The sequence below is a fragment of the Sinohyriopsis cumingii genome, chromosome 17 (assembly GCF_028554795.1).
Source record: "Sinohyriopsis cumingii isolate HCF-2022 chromosome 17, ASM2855479v2, whole genome shotgun sequence".
Lineage (NCBI taxonomy): Eukaryota > Metazoa > Mollusca > Bivalvia > Unionida > Unionidae > Sinohyriopsis > Sinohyriopsis cumingii.
Window position 1 is genome coordinate 102,486,405 of NC_142977.1, and position 17,369 is coordinate 102,503,773.

At 34.0% G+C, this 17,369-nt stretch overlaps 1 protein-coding gene across 7 annotated transcripts in view; it reads left to right on the forward strand.

Annotated features, from left to right (window-relative positions):
* Window positions 1-10,780, forward strand: part of LOC149779570 (uncharacterized) — a 124,842-nt gene extending 114,062 nt beyond the window's left edge. For 4 of the 7 annotated variants that reach the window (XM_089940304.1, XM_089940306.1, XM_089940309.1 and 1 more), the window contains 5 exons: window positions 4,527-4,772; window positions 6,153-6,291; window positions 8,481-8,544; window positions 9,141-9,347; window positions 10,460-10,780. In XM_089940304.1, coding sequence (XP_089796430.1) covers window positions 4,735-4,772; window positions 6,153-6,291; window positions 8,481-8,544; window positions 9,141-9,347; window positions 10,460-10,710 — 699 coding nt within the window. In that variant the 5' untranslated portion in view covers window positions 4,527-4,734 and the 3' untranslated portion in view covers window positions 10,711-10,780. The remainder of the gene's footprint in view (window positions 1-4,526; window positions 4,773-6,152; window positions 6,292-8,480; window positions 8,545-9,140; window positions 9,348-10,459) is intronic. The other 3 variants (XM_089940305.1, XM_089940308.1, XM_089940310.1) reach the window with 1 other exon arrangement.
* The last annotated feature ends 6,589 nt before the right edge of the window (window positions 10,781-17,369 follow it).

Consider the following 17,369-nt stretch of genomic DNA (forward strand, 5'->3'; position numbering starts at 1 on the left):
GCAAAGGTAGGTTACAGTAAGTCCACAGTAAGTTCACGATAAAATAATTCTTACAAATGGTTCAAGAAACAAGCTTTCATTGTATGTTTTAGGTCAACTCTCACATACGCTTATTTCGGAAAACAATTAATTTTGTTATCGTACAATACTGTTCTCCGTGGCCTAAGCGGTTAGGTGAGGGAGGTCAAGGGTTCGAACCCCGGCCGAGCCATAATAAAGTCTTATAAAAATGGCACTAGCATTAAGAGGTTAGTGTTTGGACTGGTCAGTCTGGTGTCAAGATAATGTGACATGATGATGCTACATGTTTGCCCCAGTGCTAGACATCACTATAAACTGCGACACTGCAGACATCGTAGCAATATGACTAAAATTGTAAAATCTACGTTAAAATCACACACACACACACACACACACACACACACACACACTTATTTTAGACTTTGGTGCATACCGTGCGCATTGGCAAAACTGATACACGTAATAGTGATTGGAACAAAAGAGAATACATAGGGAACACAATGGATAATCCACGAACTGTCGAATGTTTATTTTGAAGACTGATGCAGATTTGTCAAAGATGTATTTCTCCAGTTTTCACGTTAATGGTGTAAGTTACTCTCGGGGTTTAAATATAGCGAACCGAAATCAGAATGCATTACATACCAACACAGCAGGGAACTCTTGAAGGCTAAGACAACAAAAGGTATGCTTGAGATCAAAATGGCAATAAGAATTTCCCGTTTCTGTTGACAAAAGACGGTAAAATAAACAACAAATCGCTCCATTTTAACAAGACTGATTATATAACACGGATATGTGGGTTTTGAAATGAAAATGATGGGATTAATTGTGCCAAATGTCTGTTTATACACAAAGCATAACGTCGGAAATAAAGGATTATGCGTCAAAAACTCAAGCCCTACATAAATATTCCATTTCAGTATGTAAAATGTGTAATAAATTTTATCCTGAAAGGAGAAACGAGTACATTAAGCTTCTAAATATAGCAACCAATCCTTCACATCCTTTTCAAAGTTACTGACGAGGTATCAAGATTTATGACGGATGTAATTTACAGATATATCCTCATCTCTTAAGCAAAAAGTTGGACACATTCTGTTCTTTAAAACTTAAAGTTGGAATTTAGCATTACGCTTTAGTGCTTGATATTTTCTGTAATGGTGACAGAGAGGGAGTAGAATTTCTATAACTTGTCATTATACTACCCACCACTCCGTAATTTATTTAGGCATATTTAATAGTCACACGGTGCATATGTTTGCTATATATTTTGACTGATGAACTATATTAGAGATTTCATATTATTCACTATTGTGTAAGTACCGTTGATTGGAAGATCATTACATCAGTCACAGTGTAAGCGGCTCGTCTCCATTAGACAGGGTGTTAAATATTTCCTTATTTCTGTATACTTTGTTTGATTAAATAGTTTCTGAAATATTTATAAACTTTATTTAAGACACATCCTACGAAAACTTCCCTCAGACTTACCTTACACTCATCTCTCTCTCTCTCTAAAAAAAAGAAAACCCTAATTGATAGTTCAGGCTATGCATTAGCAGCGACTGTCTCTTCTTATACTACCACCACCACCACAACCCTTTCAGCGCTTAATGGTTTTATCCGTTCCTAAGATACCGTAAATATCATTATCTTATTTCTAATTTGACATTTCTCCTTTACCGACATCACGTTACTGATACTTCCTTTTTGCTCTCCGTCGGGGGGGGGGGGGGGGCTATTTTTATTGGTATATTAAGGGTGGAGTCAGGTGTGGAATGTAGTCTGGCTCCCTGCTTCGTATGTTCTTTCGAAGCTCTCATTCGTATAGTGGAGTGTTACGAATAAACAGTAACACAAGAAAGAGTAAAAACAACAAGCTTTGAAAAAATATAACCAATAATTTATTTCCCTGGAAAAATACTGTAAAAATGAAAAAATATGAGAACTTACGGTTTCCAGAATCAAATCCAAAAATAACACAAGAATAATCCAGGAATAAAGTTTTTGCAGTCCTAATATTGAAATGTTCTAATGATTTCAAGTTTGAGTCCCGACGAAGAATCCAAGATGGAAGGTGATGACGTATGATGTAGCCCGTACTGTGTTGACGTCTACAGTTCCTTGTACAAACACAATCGGTCATGGAAATCCAAACAGAATTTTCAATAAATGTCCTTGTTCAAGAATTCTGTATGAATACAATAATATTTCCCGAGAAACTAATTAATCTTTGAGAGTCCAAAAATAACTTGGAGAAATATTAACTAATAACTAAAAAAACTCAAAAGTTCATTTCTGGTCACAACAGAAGAAAACAACTTGACATCAAGTGTTTAAAAGCCATGGACCCTGAGATCTCTCTCTCTCTCTCTCTCTCTCTCTCTATCTACATATTTCGCGATTTCGGACATGCCTAATTGCGAAATATATTGCGAAATAGAAGATGACGTGATCATGTTTACATGTAAAAGTCACATAGCTCCTATTTTACTCTTAGATAAAGTTGTTTACTTGACCCTCAATCAAGGCCAGGAACTATGTCAAAAAAAGAAACAAGTGTTTCTATTATTAGGTATCTAAGTTAAAACTCCGGTCAAAATGAAATTTCTGGAAAATATCGAATTCCTTGTAAGCAAAATTACATTATATTGACATGTAAAAAAAATAAAAAGATTCCAAAAACCCATAAACAATCAAATCAAATCAAATACAACTTAAATCAAATATAAATTAAATATAATATATGTAACAGAAGTGCAACGCAAGGAGCATAGGAAGCAGGGAACCAGACTAGTGTGGGATGGAGACTAGTTTAAAGTGAAAGGGGATCGGTCGACAACAATAATGAAATAAAAATATTTAAACAATTACCTCCGTTATTTTCTGCCCTCTAAGAAAAGTCTCTTTTGTACATAGTACTCAAACAAACTGCCGGATTATCCATTAAGCACACTAAGCACGTACTTAGAGCAGCAGCCCAACAGGTGCACCAGAAAAAATTCAATTTAATTGTTGATGATAAAACTGAATAAATTATGTATGACCATTTCAATCTGCATATATGAGTATGTTTATTTGGAATGATGGCAACACTGGTATTTTCCAACCATTTAGCTTTTAATATTGTTGCTGTTGGGGGTGGGGGGTGTTTTGTTGAGTTTTACATTTTGTAGGAAGGGGGCGGGGCAACATAATTTTTCAGTGCTTATGGCTCTGGAAGGCCTTAATTGGGCACTGATATACAGTGATATTTTTTCAGACTGGTACTTGAATAAAGCGGCAAACTACAATTGCCATCGTAGAATTTTATTAAGAAATAAAACATTAACAGACTGGTATGTTATCTATGTTGTTAATCGATATAAAGATCAGGTCCCAATTAACACATTGACTAATAAATAGCACTGTTTAAACCGGTCCTCTTGAGGTGTTTGTTGCAACATGTTTAAAATAAACAGCGCCATTCTTGAAAGTCTAATTGTTGGTGTTTCATTTAAACGGTGTCCAGTTCTGGTTTCCACACCAGATGTTGACAGTACTACTGCGAGCAATTTGTCCACTCATCCAACTGTTAATACTCGTGTTGCCGAATTATTCCGAATTTCACTGAATACAGTAAATTAAGGCTCTAATTAAGAAAAGTAATATTTGACGGCCATTAACTGAGTTCCTTGGTGATTCTTGAACAAATTCAAAGCAAAATTTTATTTGCAAAACATTTGTGTTGTCGTGAATATTTAACCCAAAATTATTTTTAAATAGCCATTAAAGGACAGACAATTATATATAAAACCCTTTCATTGAGATTATTTGATTTTTTCACAAAAATGGAAAAATAAGTAAAACTTATCAAAGGTAAATATAATTAGTGGAATCTTGATCAAATGTTTGATCTGTCTAAACCCGTACTCCACATATGCTATATATTGCAGTGTTTAGACAAGTTACACTTTTTATTATATCTTACATTTTGTTTTGGTCGAAGTCCAAAGAACCAATGAAGAGCATGAACATCAGCTAAAGAAGGGAATCCTTGTGGCTCGAATAAACTAGCCTTAATAACTAGGTGGTATTTATATTAGGTAAATGTATACCAACTCATGCACTGACTGAATGAGATATTTTTAGACTTTAAATACGAGTCCAACCAATACCTCCCTTCAAATGGATGTCATTATTGTAGCCCCTGAAATAATATATCTTCCTTTGATTTAGTAACTCCGTTACACAAGTTGCATACTCTGGTACAGTATAGTTGCAAAAAAAAATAAAAAAAAATAATACGTGAACATGTTCGAATTCGATGTCTGAGACTTAGAAAAACTGTGTCCTTTTCTTTTTTGGCCTGTGTACTGCATATACCTAAATTAACGTTTAGTTCCTATATACCATTTATCTTATTGTATTTGTTTTGCTGCGACTTTTCTATACCTGATGGAAAATGAGAGTTGTATCGAAAGGAGAAAAAGATATGCAATCGCTGTCCTTTGCTGTTTCAGTTTTGCACTAGGTACCAAGCGGTTCACCAGAAGACAAGAAATTAACCAACTGAAAGGAACCACAGATGCACGTTCAGAAGCCAAAATGGTTGCTAACTAAGTTTCTCATGACGTCAGAATGTCGTAACAAAATGACGTAGACTAAATTTGGAATGGCGCATACCTGAGGTGAATTCTGTTGTGAAGGAAAAGGGATGCCGACGATGAGATGGTGACTGCTGATAAACTTTATTCTCTGAATGGAAGGTAATTCAGCAAGCTTCGATGAAACTGTACTCAGTATGCACATGTGTTGAAAATTATTTTAACAACCTGTCAATGTATTGTGACTATAGACACATTTGCGTAGGAACAGTTTCAAATAATGTATAAAACTTATAACAACTAATTAGCACCTCTAATTTGGAAGACACTAGTATTTAAATAACTCGATCACGTTTACAAAATTATATCCAAACATTCTAAGATTGATAAGAAATGTCCAAGTTCGGATCCCCAAAAGTACTCAAAAACAACATTTTTAATTGACTATTATATTATTCGTACACTGTTCCTCTTGTTTGTACCTCTCCCCACCGACTTAAGAAACGAAAATCATCAAAGATATAACAAATGAACAAAATTTAATCAATTCATTCATCAGTTTATAATTTATACCTGATTATCGCCAGGGGATCCTTAGCACAGCCAACTTATTCGCGTTTCATAATAATGTCAATGTCAATGTCAATGTCAATGTTTCAATGTCAATAAGCAGAAGACTGCTCATTATCCTTTTCTGGTTTCTAGAATAGTCCATTTCAGTAAAAACTGAGTCGTCTGCATCCAGTATTTGTTATGTCTAGTTTTCATATTTCTAAAACAACAAATTGAACGAATAATGATAAGGAACTCATGTATAAATGTGTGCAAACTCCAAAATTGACGGAATTATTGAGATTATCAAAACCGGTGAACTACATCATTTTTGTTGCTTGAAAAAGCAGACCGACTCATGCAAATAGCAAGTTGACAGTGTTAGGGACTCCTTGGTGACAATCAAGTTTGAAATTATAAATGGATGAATGAAATGACTCAGTTTTATGCATTTTTTATATCCTCAATGCATTTTGTTGTTTAAATCGGTAGGGGTTTTGGTACAAACGAGAAAGTGTGCGAACACTACAATAACTTTCAATGTCATTTCGATTTCTAAGGGACTCAAATACCATCTATGCAACTGAACTTTCACGAAACCGAAACAATTCAAGAAAATTACATAAACAGATTTCACAACCTAACCTTTGAACTTTATTGGAGGCTTTTTCAAAATTCTATGAAAAATGTAATCTTAGAATATCATCTTCATAAAAATTCTATGAAAAATTTAATCATAGAATCAATGAATTGAACAATTTCAGGTGAATTATAATCTGTATTTCTGTTCTTGTTATTCACCTGTTGTCGAAATTAAATACATTGCATCCATTTCAAATGTACTTCACATTGAACAAGGAGAAAAACCTAATAAATAACTCATATTGCAGCGATAACGACGCTAACAATATCAAACAGTAACAATGATGACAACAACAATTACGACAACAATAATATTAGTATACTACAAAAAATGGTGTTATTTTATAGTGGAGATGGCCCTCTACGTCTGCCTGGAAGTGAAGAATGGGAAACAAGGGAGAAAGTGTTCATCCTTTTCTTACACCTTGCCCTGTTGATGTCGCCTCTACCACACATGCAGGTTCCAGATTTTGTCCATGAATTGAAGGTGACGTTTGTTCGGCAATTGCCATTTTGAATGTTGGGCAATGTATTTGCACTAGATAAACACTTTCACATTCCTCAAAGATGGTCAACGCGATATTGGTCTCAATCGAGCAACGAAAGTTGTACCCGCTACCCCCTATTCGATCGAGCTACATTGCATTCGACCAGTGAACGTACGCTCTATGCTGCATTCGATCAAATACTCGGTCGAATGCGGCACAAAGGGTGCTAAAATCTGTCGATCCATAGTCTGCTCTTACCGTGTCGGTCGAATACGTTAATAGCTGTTATTCTGTCATGTTTGAATCCAAACAATTATTTAGTAAATTAAAATTGTAGCTCCTTGTATAGATATTTAAATTTCATGGCGATATTTACAAAAGTTTAATGTCGTGCCTGAATATGATACATTTTATTCAAGGAACAACATATGTTGCATACTTTCAAATGAACGAAACAGCTGCTTTAGTTCATCCACAAACAAATCTAATAAAATAAAACCTAAAACGTCTACTATATGAGCATACATGGTTTGTTTACAAAGTAGTTCCTAATACACAATACTATTTTAGGCACATATGTCGTGCACGTGCGTGCAATATCAAGGTGTCCAGTATCGTAAAATGCTTCTCGATTCTGTAATGTTAACGGAGAATAAAGGAGAATAATAAGATGTTTTATTATATGCTCATTTTTTCTCCGTTAACTTTACATTATCAGAGTTGTGCAGTATTTTTTCCATAATGCGCTGGTTCATGTTGTACGATACGCGTGTCTAAAAATAGCATTGTGAATTAGAATGTACGCTCATTTAGCCGATGCTTTCGCTTTCGATCTATTACATTTGTTTGCGAATTAACTAAACAAGCTGTTTCGTCCATTTGAAAGTAGAAATGATACAGTAAACGATGTGGACGAGTTCGCTTAGTCACAAATGAAATTTCAAACAAGCAAACGAATGTACGTGATATTAGCAATGGCAACAACAAATGTGAGAGACGCAGTAATTGAAAATACCATTCTGATCATTTAAACAGGTATTTAAGAGACATATTGGTAAAGTTTTGCAAACGAAATGGTTGAGACTATAACAAATTCTCTAGGGTCTATAAAAATAGCACAGAAAAGCGTATGGAAGTCAAGAGCTATCGCATATGAATTAGAGAATTACCATTTTACTAGTCAGGCAAAACACTGAATTCGGGGGTGGGTGGGGCGCAGCTGAATGTTTTTGGTAGGAAGCTAAGAGCCTCAGAACCAATAGACCAAGACGAAGAAAAAATATTATTTCCGTTGGACTGTCAAACAACAGCTGATTTGCAATTTTCCCCGTGTAACTATTTTTGATATAATGTTAGGCTTGTGATAGAAGACATACAATGTATGATACAGGTCATAGATGGGGTCCCTCCAACAGCAAGCATGCAAGTGACAGGGCATCAAGATATGTCTTCTTTAGCTGGTAATAAGAATGGTAATAAATATACTTACATTTAAACGTCTTGAACTTCCTCAAAATGTACTTTCTTAGTTCTGCAAATCCGAATAGCATGACCCACGTCATGGAAAACCTAATACACACCGAAACTGTACTGTAATTTCGACTACATTTCCAGCTGAAAGAGCATTCTACTTACTGCACTGAATTAACCCAATAAATCCAGTCCATCATAATCAGAAAAGCAAAATTGAGTTGGATCAATAGAAAAACAAAATCCATTCATTCCAGACCAACTGGAAAAGTTTTTCTTTTCAGTGCGCATTCATTCAAAATATGACTTCAAATTTCAATTTTAAGTAGACCAAGGTCGTGCAGTATTACTCAGGAAAAATCATTCATATTTTCCCATATAAATGCAGTAACCTATAAACAACCTGAACTAGCCGCCATCTGTTGTGCTGGAATCCATGGAAAATCTTCATTTTAAGAATCGATTTATTTAAATTAGTGACATGATCTCTTATATCATCCATCATATTGTAAAATATTAAAATGTAAGGTTTGTTCAATTCATTTCTAAACTGGAGTTATGAATTTCGATTTTTGTTAAATGATGGTATGTTAAACATATCGTAGTCAAAATAGAGCTGTTACAAGAAATGAACATCAAAGACTGGGCGCGTTGTTTTTGCACGTATTGTTATTAAAGAGACATGAGTAACTTATTTTTCTATAAATTTCATTTTCAGGTTCGTGGCTTCGAAGGAATCATCGTTGTTTTCATCATCTTTGTTTTATTTGATGTTAGCCAGAGTAAGTATATATGCCTTTAGCTTCCAAATTATGATTCAGGGGCTATGTGCATGTAAGAAACACAAACTAAAATTGTCCTTTTAAGCCAGGTGTATGTATGTATGTATGTATGTATGTATGTATGTATGTATAGTTATAAGATTGGGATCTCAAACGTTTCCAGTTATGATCTGGAGGCTAAGTCCCTGAGATTAGGGATTTAACCTAATACCAGCATCATCTGTATGTGTACATTTGTTTTTTTTTCATGCCAACAATCCATACTTTCTATGATATTACTAAGAGAGTTAAGTCCCCTTGGTGGTCTGGAAGGAAGATTTTTTGTGTTCGTGTCTTACGGTCTACGAGCAATTCAAGGACATTACACGCCTAGTACCTAAGTACATGCAAGTACGTAGTGAGGGACTGCATCACAATATCTCCTGCACCTTAAATTCCCCCACACTTCTCTTACATTCTGACAGTTCGTGTACATTAATAATAATAATAATAATAAGAAGAAGAAGAAGAAGAAGAAGAAGAAGGAGGAGGAGGAGGAGGAGGAGGAGGAGGAGGAGGAGGAGAAATAATTGCTCAATTTAACGTCATATTTTCAGTCTGGTTTCCTGACAATGTTCCTAGTCGTAGTCGTCGTAGCAACCATGCCTGTCACGGTACAAATAAATGCCAAACAACTTTGGGCGTACAGACGGACGAAATCAACTACAAAGAGACCATAGAGGGAATTCATCAAAAACACAGAAACAAAATGAGGAAAATGGAGTTACACATCCGTAGAATTAGGCGTACTTACTCCGATAAATGTAAGCATTCTCTGTGTTTATATCACCACCACACGCATAAATTCTGGCATTCATTTTCAGTCAGTATCGAAAATATCGGATACAACATGGCACAATTCGCAATAAATATTTTAACAGCTCATATTTGTTTCTCAGATAAGGGATGATCAAATCATATACATATTTATATACATGATTTAGCCATTTTAAGCACACCGCAGCCACCAACTTCTAAAATCGTGTTGGAAAAAAAATCTTGTAACCATGCTATTGTAATCTACATATGATACGAAGAGTGAAAAATCTGAAAATAAACAAAACAAGCGGTAATGCTGCAAAGGGACATCGAATTACTCTAGGGGATACGGACACATTTTGATAAATGGGATCTCTAATCAGCGAGTTAAAGAGGCCGGAACATTTAGCCTGACTCCTTAAAATATGCGGGATTTGTAATGCCGAGTATCGAAACAATTGTGAAATTATACAAGTTTAGTGTATTATATGTTAAATTCTCTGACCACAGGGATATATTTTTGAATCGTATGCATTTCTTTTACTGCCAAATGCTGTGGCTGACTATGGGAATACATGTTTTAGCGGGCATAAATCCATTTGCTGACTTTTATGACGTCATATGACGTTATGTGATGTACTAAATCTATGATTGTTGGGATTATACAATGTTGTCTGGTGGTGTATAGGAGAAAAGTTCTTGAGAGACGGCAGTAATAGAATAAAACACTTTTTAACCAATATTTACTCATAAAGAGGAGGGCAGTGTCATCCGGTAATGACTCTCAGAGGGTCAAGGCCTGAACCACCGGTTTGATATGATCTGAGTAAAAGGCTTACTGGCACATAAAATTTGATACGCATCAAAACAAAGGTCTCTACTTATTTTATTACATGATTTAGAAAATAATTTTCTTTCTTTGGGGCTTTATAATTGAACAAATACAATTCTAGCATCAAGACGCTGTCAACTTAATGTTAGGATGTAGAGTCAATTTCAATGACTTTATGATCATGGAAAAAATATGTCTTTTCACCTAATATTTTGCCTTCTTATGAAATATTTTTTATTGCGGGAATCATTGAATACTTTCTATTTATTTATGATATCTTGTCAGTGAAGGAATTACGAATTGTGAATGAACAGCGGAACAGAACTTTGTCTGACATTCAGCTCAAGCTGATCCCAGTGGAAAATCAGAAGCGTGCTCTTTTGGCCGAAAAGGAAGCAATCGAGAAGCAGTTGGGGGAAGAACGGAAACGAAGCCATGACCTGATGACCCGTTTCGAACGTCTGCATACTCAGCTAACACGAAATGGGTTAATTTCCATCGGATCACGCTCTTTCGCACAACGTTTTACGCAATGAAATTCTTGTAATAACCGCTAGAAATGGATATAACATAGCGAAATAAAATGCAGTCTTCTACGTAATTGAATTTGGTAGTCTGTTTTGTTATATTTTACGAAGTATGATTTACCAGTATTCTTATATGGTCACATACATCAATCACCCTGTGCAATTTATGTTAATATACCCATATAATAATTTTTTATCTGTAGAAAGAGTTTTTGCAAGACTAATTGATTTGACTCAGGTGTACCTGAACATCACATAACATCTTTCATTTGAGCATTTCTGGCTTAAACAGAGTTACGCTATACTAATGGTTGCTTAAATATCTACTTATAATAATAAATATACTTTATGTGCACAATTTATTAACTGTTAACAAGCTGAATGTATTTAATTTCAATAGAGTGTCATTCGTATTTACAATACATTTGTAACCCGTTTGGTATCAAATCTTTTCGTATACTGTTAACAATTCATAAGATAGGAGTATATGTCACCAACTCACCTCAAATGCACAGTCGACATTGCCAATCCTTAACATCAACATTGTAACAATGACCACACTCTATCGATAATCTCTGAGTTCCAATTATTTATTTACAAAAGTAAAATCCTAATGTTAACCTCAGTACAGATAAGTTCTCGTCAAACTTTAATTATGAGTTCACAATTATATAGTTAACATATTCAGAACCGATTTACATACAGTTATGCTAATACGGTCTAGACTGATATTTCAGCTTAAATTCTACTCTAGGTTTTGGCCATCTTAAACTGTGAAAAGAAAATTGAATCGAACATGTCTGCTAGTCCACGCTCGCTTAAAATATTTATAAAACAAAGTAACCATGGATACTGAGAAGTGCCATTAACTTAATTGTGTAGTAATAATTTGTAAAATGTGCAGGATTTGTTGGGGTTTTTTTTTCTTTCTTCAATCACTAGCTTTTACTACAAATATGATCCATGTTTTACGGTAATGGAAATGGAAAATCGTCCCAAATCTGAAAGTATCGCGTATTCTGGTTCACTCATTTGACAGTTTACAAGTATTTAATAAAATGTCGCATGCAACATAACTCAGTCATTTTTAAAACTATTATAAATCCCCGTACTTCTAAACTATAACCGAGTAAAGGCAAATCAATAGCATCAAATGCAGATAGGTAATTCAAGCATCATATATATTTTTTAATTACTGAAAGCTTTACTAGCTTGCTGAACTATTCTTTCCTTTATGAAATTTTCCATTAAAGTTATAAATGAAACACGTGTATTTGAAACGGTGTACAACTTCAACATATTGATAGCTAATATCTAAGATTCTGAACACGTCTTGACTTGTCCTTCGAAACTATCATGACTTTTTCGCCCGTAAGTTCTATGTAATTCAGTATCGAAACATAAGGTTATAGGGAGTTGATATGCAAAATATGAAAGAACAATTATATCATCGGCATAAAACAGTCAATGTAATTTAATGTATAATTCAAAATAAATAGAGGATCTCAAATGGGTAATATGAAGTGTTGAATTTTGAATAGTATTGAACTTTAAAGTTGAATGCATTAAGCATTAAAATTTTATCGCATTTGAACCAGAAAGGTCTTTGTGAAGAGTCACTTCGACCTTTCTTCTTTCCTCCCCCGTGTTAAAACTTGAAAGGCTAAAATTGTATGACTGAGTGAGATTTGGACAGGGCATTGCTACGCTGTCCTGAGAATGTAAACATTTGAGCTACCAACCATAACCGCTTGATTGGAACCCATGTCAAATTATCATTTTCAACGGGAAATTGATATGCTGTACTTCACAGATTCTATATTGTCTGAAAATCTGACGAAAAAAATGATTGTTTTGGCGAAAATTTAGGAACCACTACCTACGATTGGCCAGAATAATTAAGGCGTACACTTTAGAAGTAATGTGAATTTAAAAAGACGACCTTCGTCGAAATTCTTTAGTCTTAAAATTTCATGAAAGAGGAGGAGTAGTTTAACTCCGGGAGAAGCCTAAAGAGAATAGTGCTTTCCTCGTTAAACAAGAAAGGGACCAGGTAGCTGTCTTGTAATAAAAGACAGGGTTTAGTGCTAGGACGCACAAGTTCTGAAAGAGAACAGCATTAAGGAAGAGCTTTCTGGGAGAGAGACGAGACAGTCTGAAGACAGGAGTCCGAGAAAAAAAGGACGAGGTCAGAATAAAGGACCAGGAATTCCATGAAGGGATGAAGAATAGAGAAGAAGAAGTCGATGAAATAGGAAGACGTTGATACACCGCCAAGGGAGGAAGGTGATGCAGTCGTGGACATTGCGCTCTTTTCACCACTCGTTATTATGATGAAATAAATTCGAATTGCCGTTATAATTTTTCGTTTTGATTAAATTTGTTTTTTGTTATTAAATTTGTTATTTTTTCTTGTCTAAGGGGGCTCGTATTGCTTTATTTCTTCCCAATATTTTTGCTCGGTTCTCTGTTGAAATTCTATTCTTTTTCACTCCCACCGGGCTATAACATCGAGGGAAGTCATCCTCTAGATAACATCAGCCAAATCCAATTAACCACCCATCTTACTAAGAGGGCGACGTTACAGGTAATGATTTAATATTGAATTTATGAAACGATTTGCATAATGTCCAGCTTTTGCGAGCCAAGGCTCGGTCATTCTGACAGAAGACGCACCTTTAATTTTTTGTGTGTAAAAATAGTCCCAACCAAAGTTGAACTAGCATTGACGTTTAAAAGTAGATTATACTTTTCTTACAAGCTATAAATCAAAGAACAAGCATCCTTCCAGATAAACAGAACATTTTAAACAGACAAAATCATTTTTCAACACAGAATGTCCAGTGTGCCTGATGCCGCATTGTTTGACGAACTACCCGTACAGTTGACGATTCGTGTTTACATAACCTTAAAGTGTCACTATATAAACTAAACATTACATTGATATTGCGATATTCACGTGAAGAAGGTTTACTGGATGCAGAAATTCACATATTTACTGAATGTATTTGTGACCGGATATTTGCATTATTCGATATGGAACAGTAGACTACAAAATATGCAGCAAATTTCATTTTGACTCGGAATTGCATCACATATTTATCGCGTAAATATGCAGTGGTTGGACAAACTTCTGTCAGTTTGGCAACCAGTTTATGTCCACATTCTTTTGTGAACAGAGGTGAGTTTATTTACTTCTGTAATATTTAAACCACGCTTGTATATAGGGTGGATTTTATGCTATATATCTACCGACTCCCTCAACCTAGACCCCACAAAAGCAACACCCATAGTTTAACTTGTTGTTATTATTGTTTTTGTTTTGTGGTTTTAGCCATTTTTCATGTTATGATATGTTATACATGACATTAAACAAATCTGTGAGTAAATTAGCCATATTGAAGCAGACGAGACCATTTTCCTCCAATTCCTTTTCGCGAGGCAATCCGAAAAATGGTGGCAAAAAATGTTCATTGAAAACAAAAATATTCCAGAAGGCGGGGTTAAAAAGCTTTTCCCACGATTTGCCAATCTATAAAGAGATTACTGAGCAATAATTTCTTAGGCTTTTTTGGACCAATCAGAATCACATAAAGTGATATTTTAACGTGTGGTAATATAAAAAAATATGAAACTGCACATACTATAGGAAAAATATACCTACTGTGTGATAATTATATCATCGGCATATGACAGTAAAATAATTGAATGTATAATTCAACAAAATTATACCATATAGCATATAGCAGTAAAAGTACTTCAATGTATAATTCAATATAATTATATCATCGGCATATAACAGTAAAAGTAATTTAATGTATAATTCAATATAATTGTATCATCGGCATATAACAGCAAAAAAAATTTCATGCATAATTCAACATAATTATATCATCGGCGTATGACAGTAAAATAATTTCAAGTATAATTCAACATAATTATCGTCAAGCTAAGAGATATGTATAATCTGAGAAGTAATTTAGGACACCCTGTGGTATATAAATGACAAAAATCAAAGGAAGAGAATGCTGAGGGAATATCTTACAAGGACGAGTTGTCTCTGTGCGACAGAAGGTGTCTTCGAGAAACTTTTGAAAAGCAATCAAATTAAGCTTAAAAAATGCCCTGGTAAAATTAAAAGGATATGGTAAATCTTTTAATATTTAGGAGCCGGAAGATAAACTGTTCTCATTGAAAAGAGTATTAAACTAGACCATGATTAATGGCCATGCAAATCATTGTAATATTTATATATTATATATAAAGTTATTTAAATGGAGCCAATTAATTTGCATACGCTATCAAATTAAGCCTATTAGCGAAAAGGAATGTCGAAATACCATAATTGATGTGAAGATTGTGCAGGTGTTTATAAGTTACTGCCTTTGTGTCGGAAAATATGAACAAGTTTTCTGAGCAATACTAGATGATGTAAGGAGTGGAAGAAAAAAAACCCAGCTCATACTTTCCATATACAAATATAGTAACCTTTCTAATATATGTTTCTTTTGCTTTTCTCCCTAAGGCTGAATAAGACACAACTGGAGTTCAATAAATGCACATTAACAGTATTCATGCGCACATAGCACCGCCCAGCGATCTTTGAACTAATAGCATTTCGCTTGCTCAGTCATTCGTATAAAAAAGAAATCATTGTTTGGTCTACTCAGAATTGAAATTTAGAGTCTAATAGTGAATGAATGCGCCTTGAAAAAAACGTTTTCAGTTGGTCTGGAAAGGAGGAACCTTTTTTCTATCGATCCAACTAAAGTATGCGTTTCTACTTGTGATTGACTGGATTTCTTAGTTTAGTCAATTCCGTGTACGATGTATTCGTGGCTTGCGGGACTGTCCTTGATAGAGCTGCACATGTGTTTATGTTCTGTCATTGATAGTTTGGAAACATAAGGTGGGAAAATAAATATGAAATTTTTTTAAACTGAAAATTCTCAAGAAGACTCAGGATTAAATATTGCTTGCTGGGGAATATCATATTCATTTCGTTTTTGAGAGCAGCCAATTTTCTTTTGGAATGTGATTTCTGTTGGGAATTTAGTCTAAACTAAATCTACAGTATAATGTCGCGCTGTGGATCAGTTTTTGGAACCCATGTAGTTTTAATTAGGAGAAAAAAAACTAAGAAATGGCATTCTGAGGAAACTCAAGATGCAGAACAGTGAGTAAATTTATTGCCGTTGTTATTACAAGCTATAGGATAGATATCATATTTTTATTTCGTTCACTTGCATACTTTTAATCGGAAGGGCACTAGCTTATACATAACTCCGAGTTTCCTCTGACCATTCCCGCCCGATTTGAGATATTTTGGACATTTAGGTTGTAGTATATATAAAAGGGATGAGAAGGGTCAGAGAAATCTCGTACTACTTAAGTTAATGGCGAAAAAAAATGAGTATATAACAGAATTAAATCTTAATGATATTACAGTGGAGATAACTAAATTAGAGAGAAAAGGTAAAGAAAATTACCGGTAAGTTTGGAAAAGCCGTAAAATGCAGATTATTATGTTATCATAATAATGTAGATTTTACACTAATTTTATAAATGAAGAACTGTGGACGACTCTAAAAGAGTTTAAATAGTTTTATCGAAAAAAATTCAATAAATTAGCACTTAGCATAGAATTTTCTTGATATACAAAAGTATCAAAATCTGAAAGAAAGAAACTATAGCATTCTCGAATTCGTCTTCCAGGTAAAAGACACACAAAAAATAATTATGAAAGAAAATAAATGAAATAATTATCGCAAGAAAGCTATAAGACTTGAATATACTTTCAAATGAATACAGAGTTTAAGCTATAGAAGATACTAACAAAAACTTTTGAAATAAATATTTTTAAGGACGCAGAACCATGCATATCGAAACGATTAGGAGTAAATATTATAGATTCATGTAAAAAAGAATCCATCTAGATTTTGTCTATTCAACTCGTAAGAAACTCGTTATGTAGACTGGTATAATAGAACATCAAATAAATATAAAGAACAAACATAAAATAGAAAATAAAGCTGAAGAACTGCTTCATATACCAGATACAAGATTTGATCAGGAAAGAAGTTTAAATACACGTTGCTTTTTCAATAAGATAAGTTATTTAACATTACATGTTGATTAATGTACACAATTCGAGGAAATTCATGCACATATTAACCATACTGGATAACAATAAAAAGCTTTCCTTACTGTACAAAGTACTGACAATAATCCATTTAAATCCACCTAGGAATAATGCATATATACCGCACACATAAGTAACATTGTTAAATACATTGGTTTAAGAAGTGTTTAGAAAATACAAAAATACGAAAACTTTTGAAAATTAATTTAATATTGATATTAATGTCTTTGAAACAGTGAACAACTTGTAAGGCCAGTCACGATATATAGTTATAACAACAAAACGTGAAGGAGAGAGAGAGTCACGTAAATAGGCTAATGATATTTGATAAGAACGAACCAGTCCAAAATAATTATCATAAATGAGAAAGAAAGTATTTATTAAAATTGATGTAATCCCAGGAAAAAACTAAAGCAAAAATAAAAAAATAAATAAATAAAAGGTAACATTATAAGAAGTGCTTGTTTTTTTTCTATTCAGAATATAAAATGAATAGTGATATATATATATATATATATATATATAT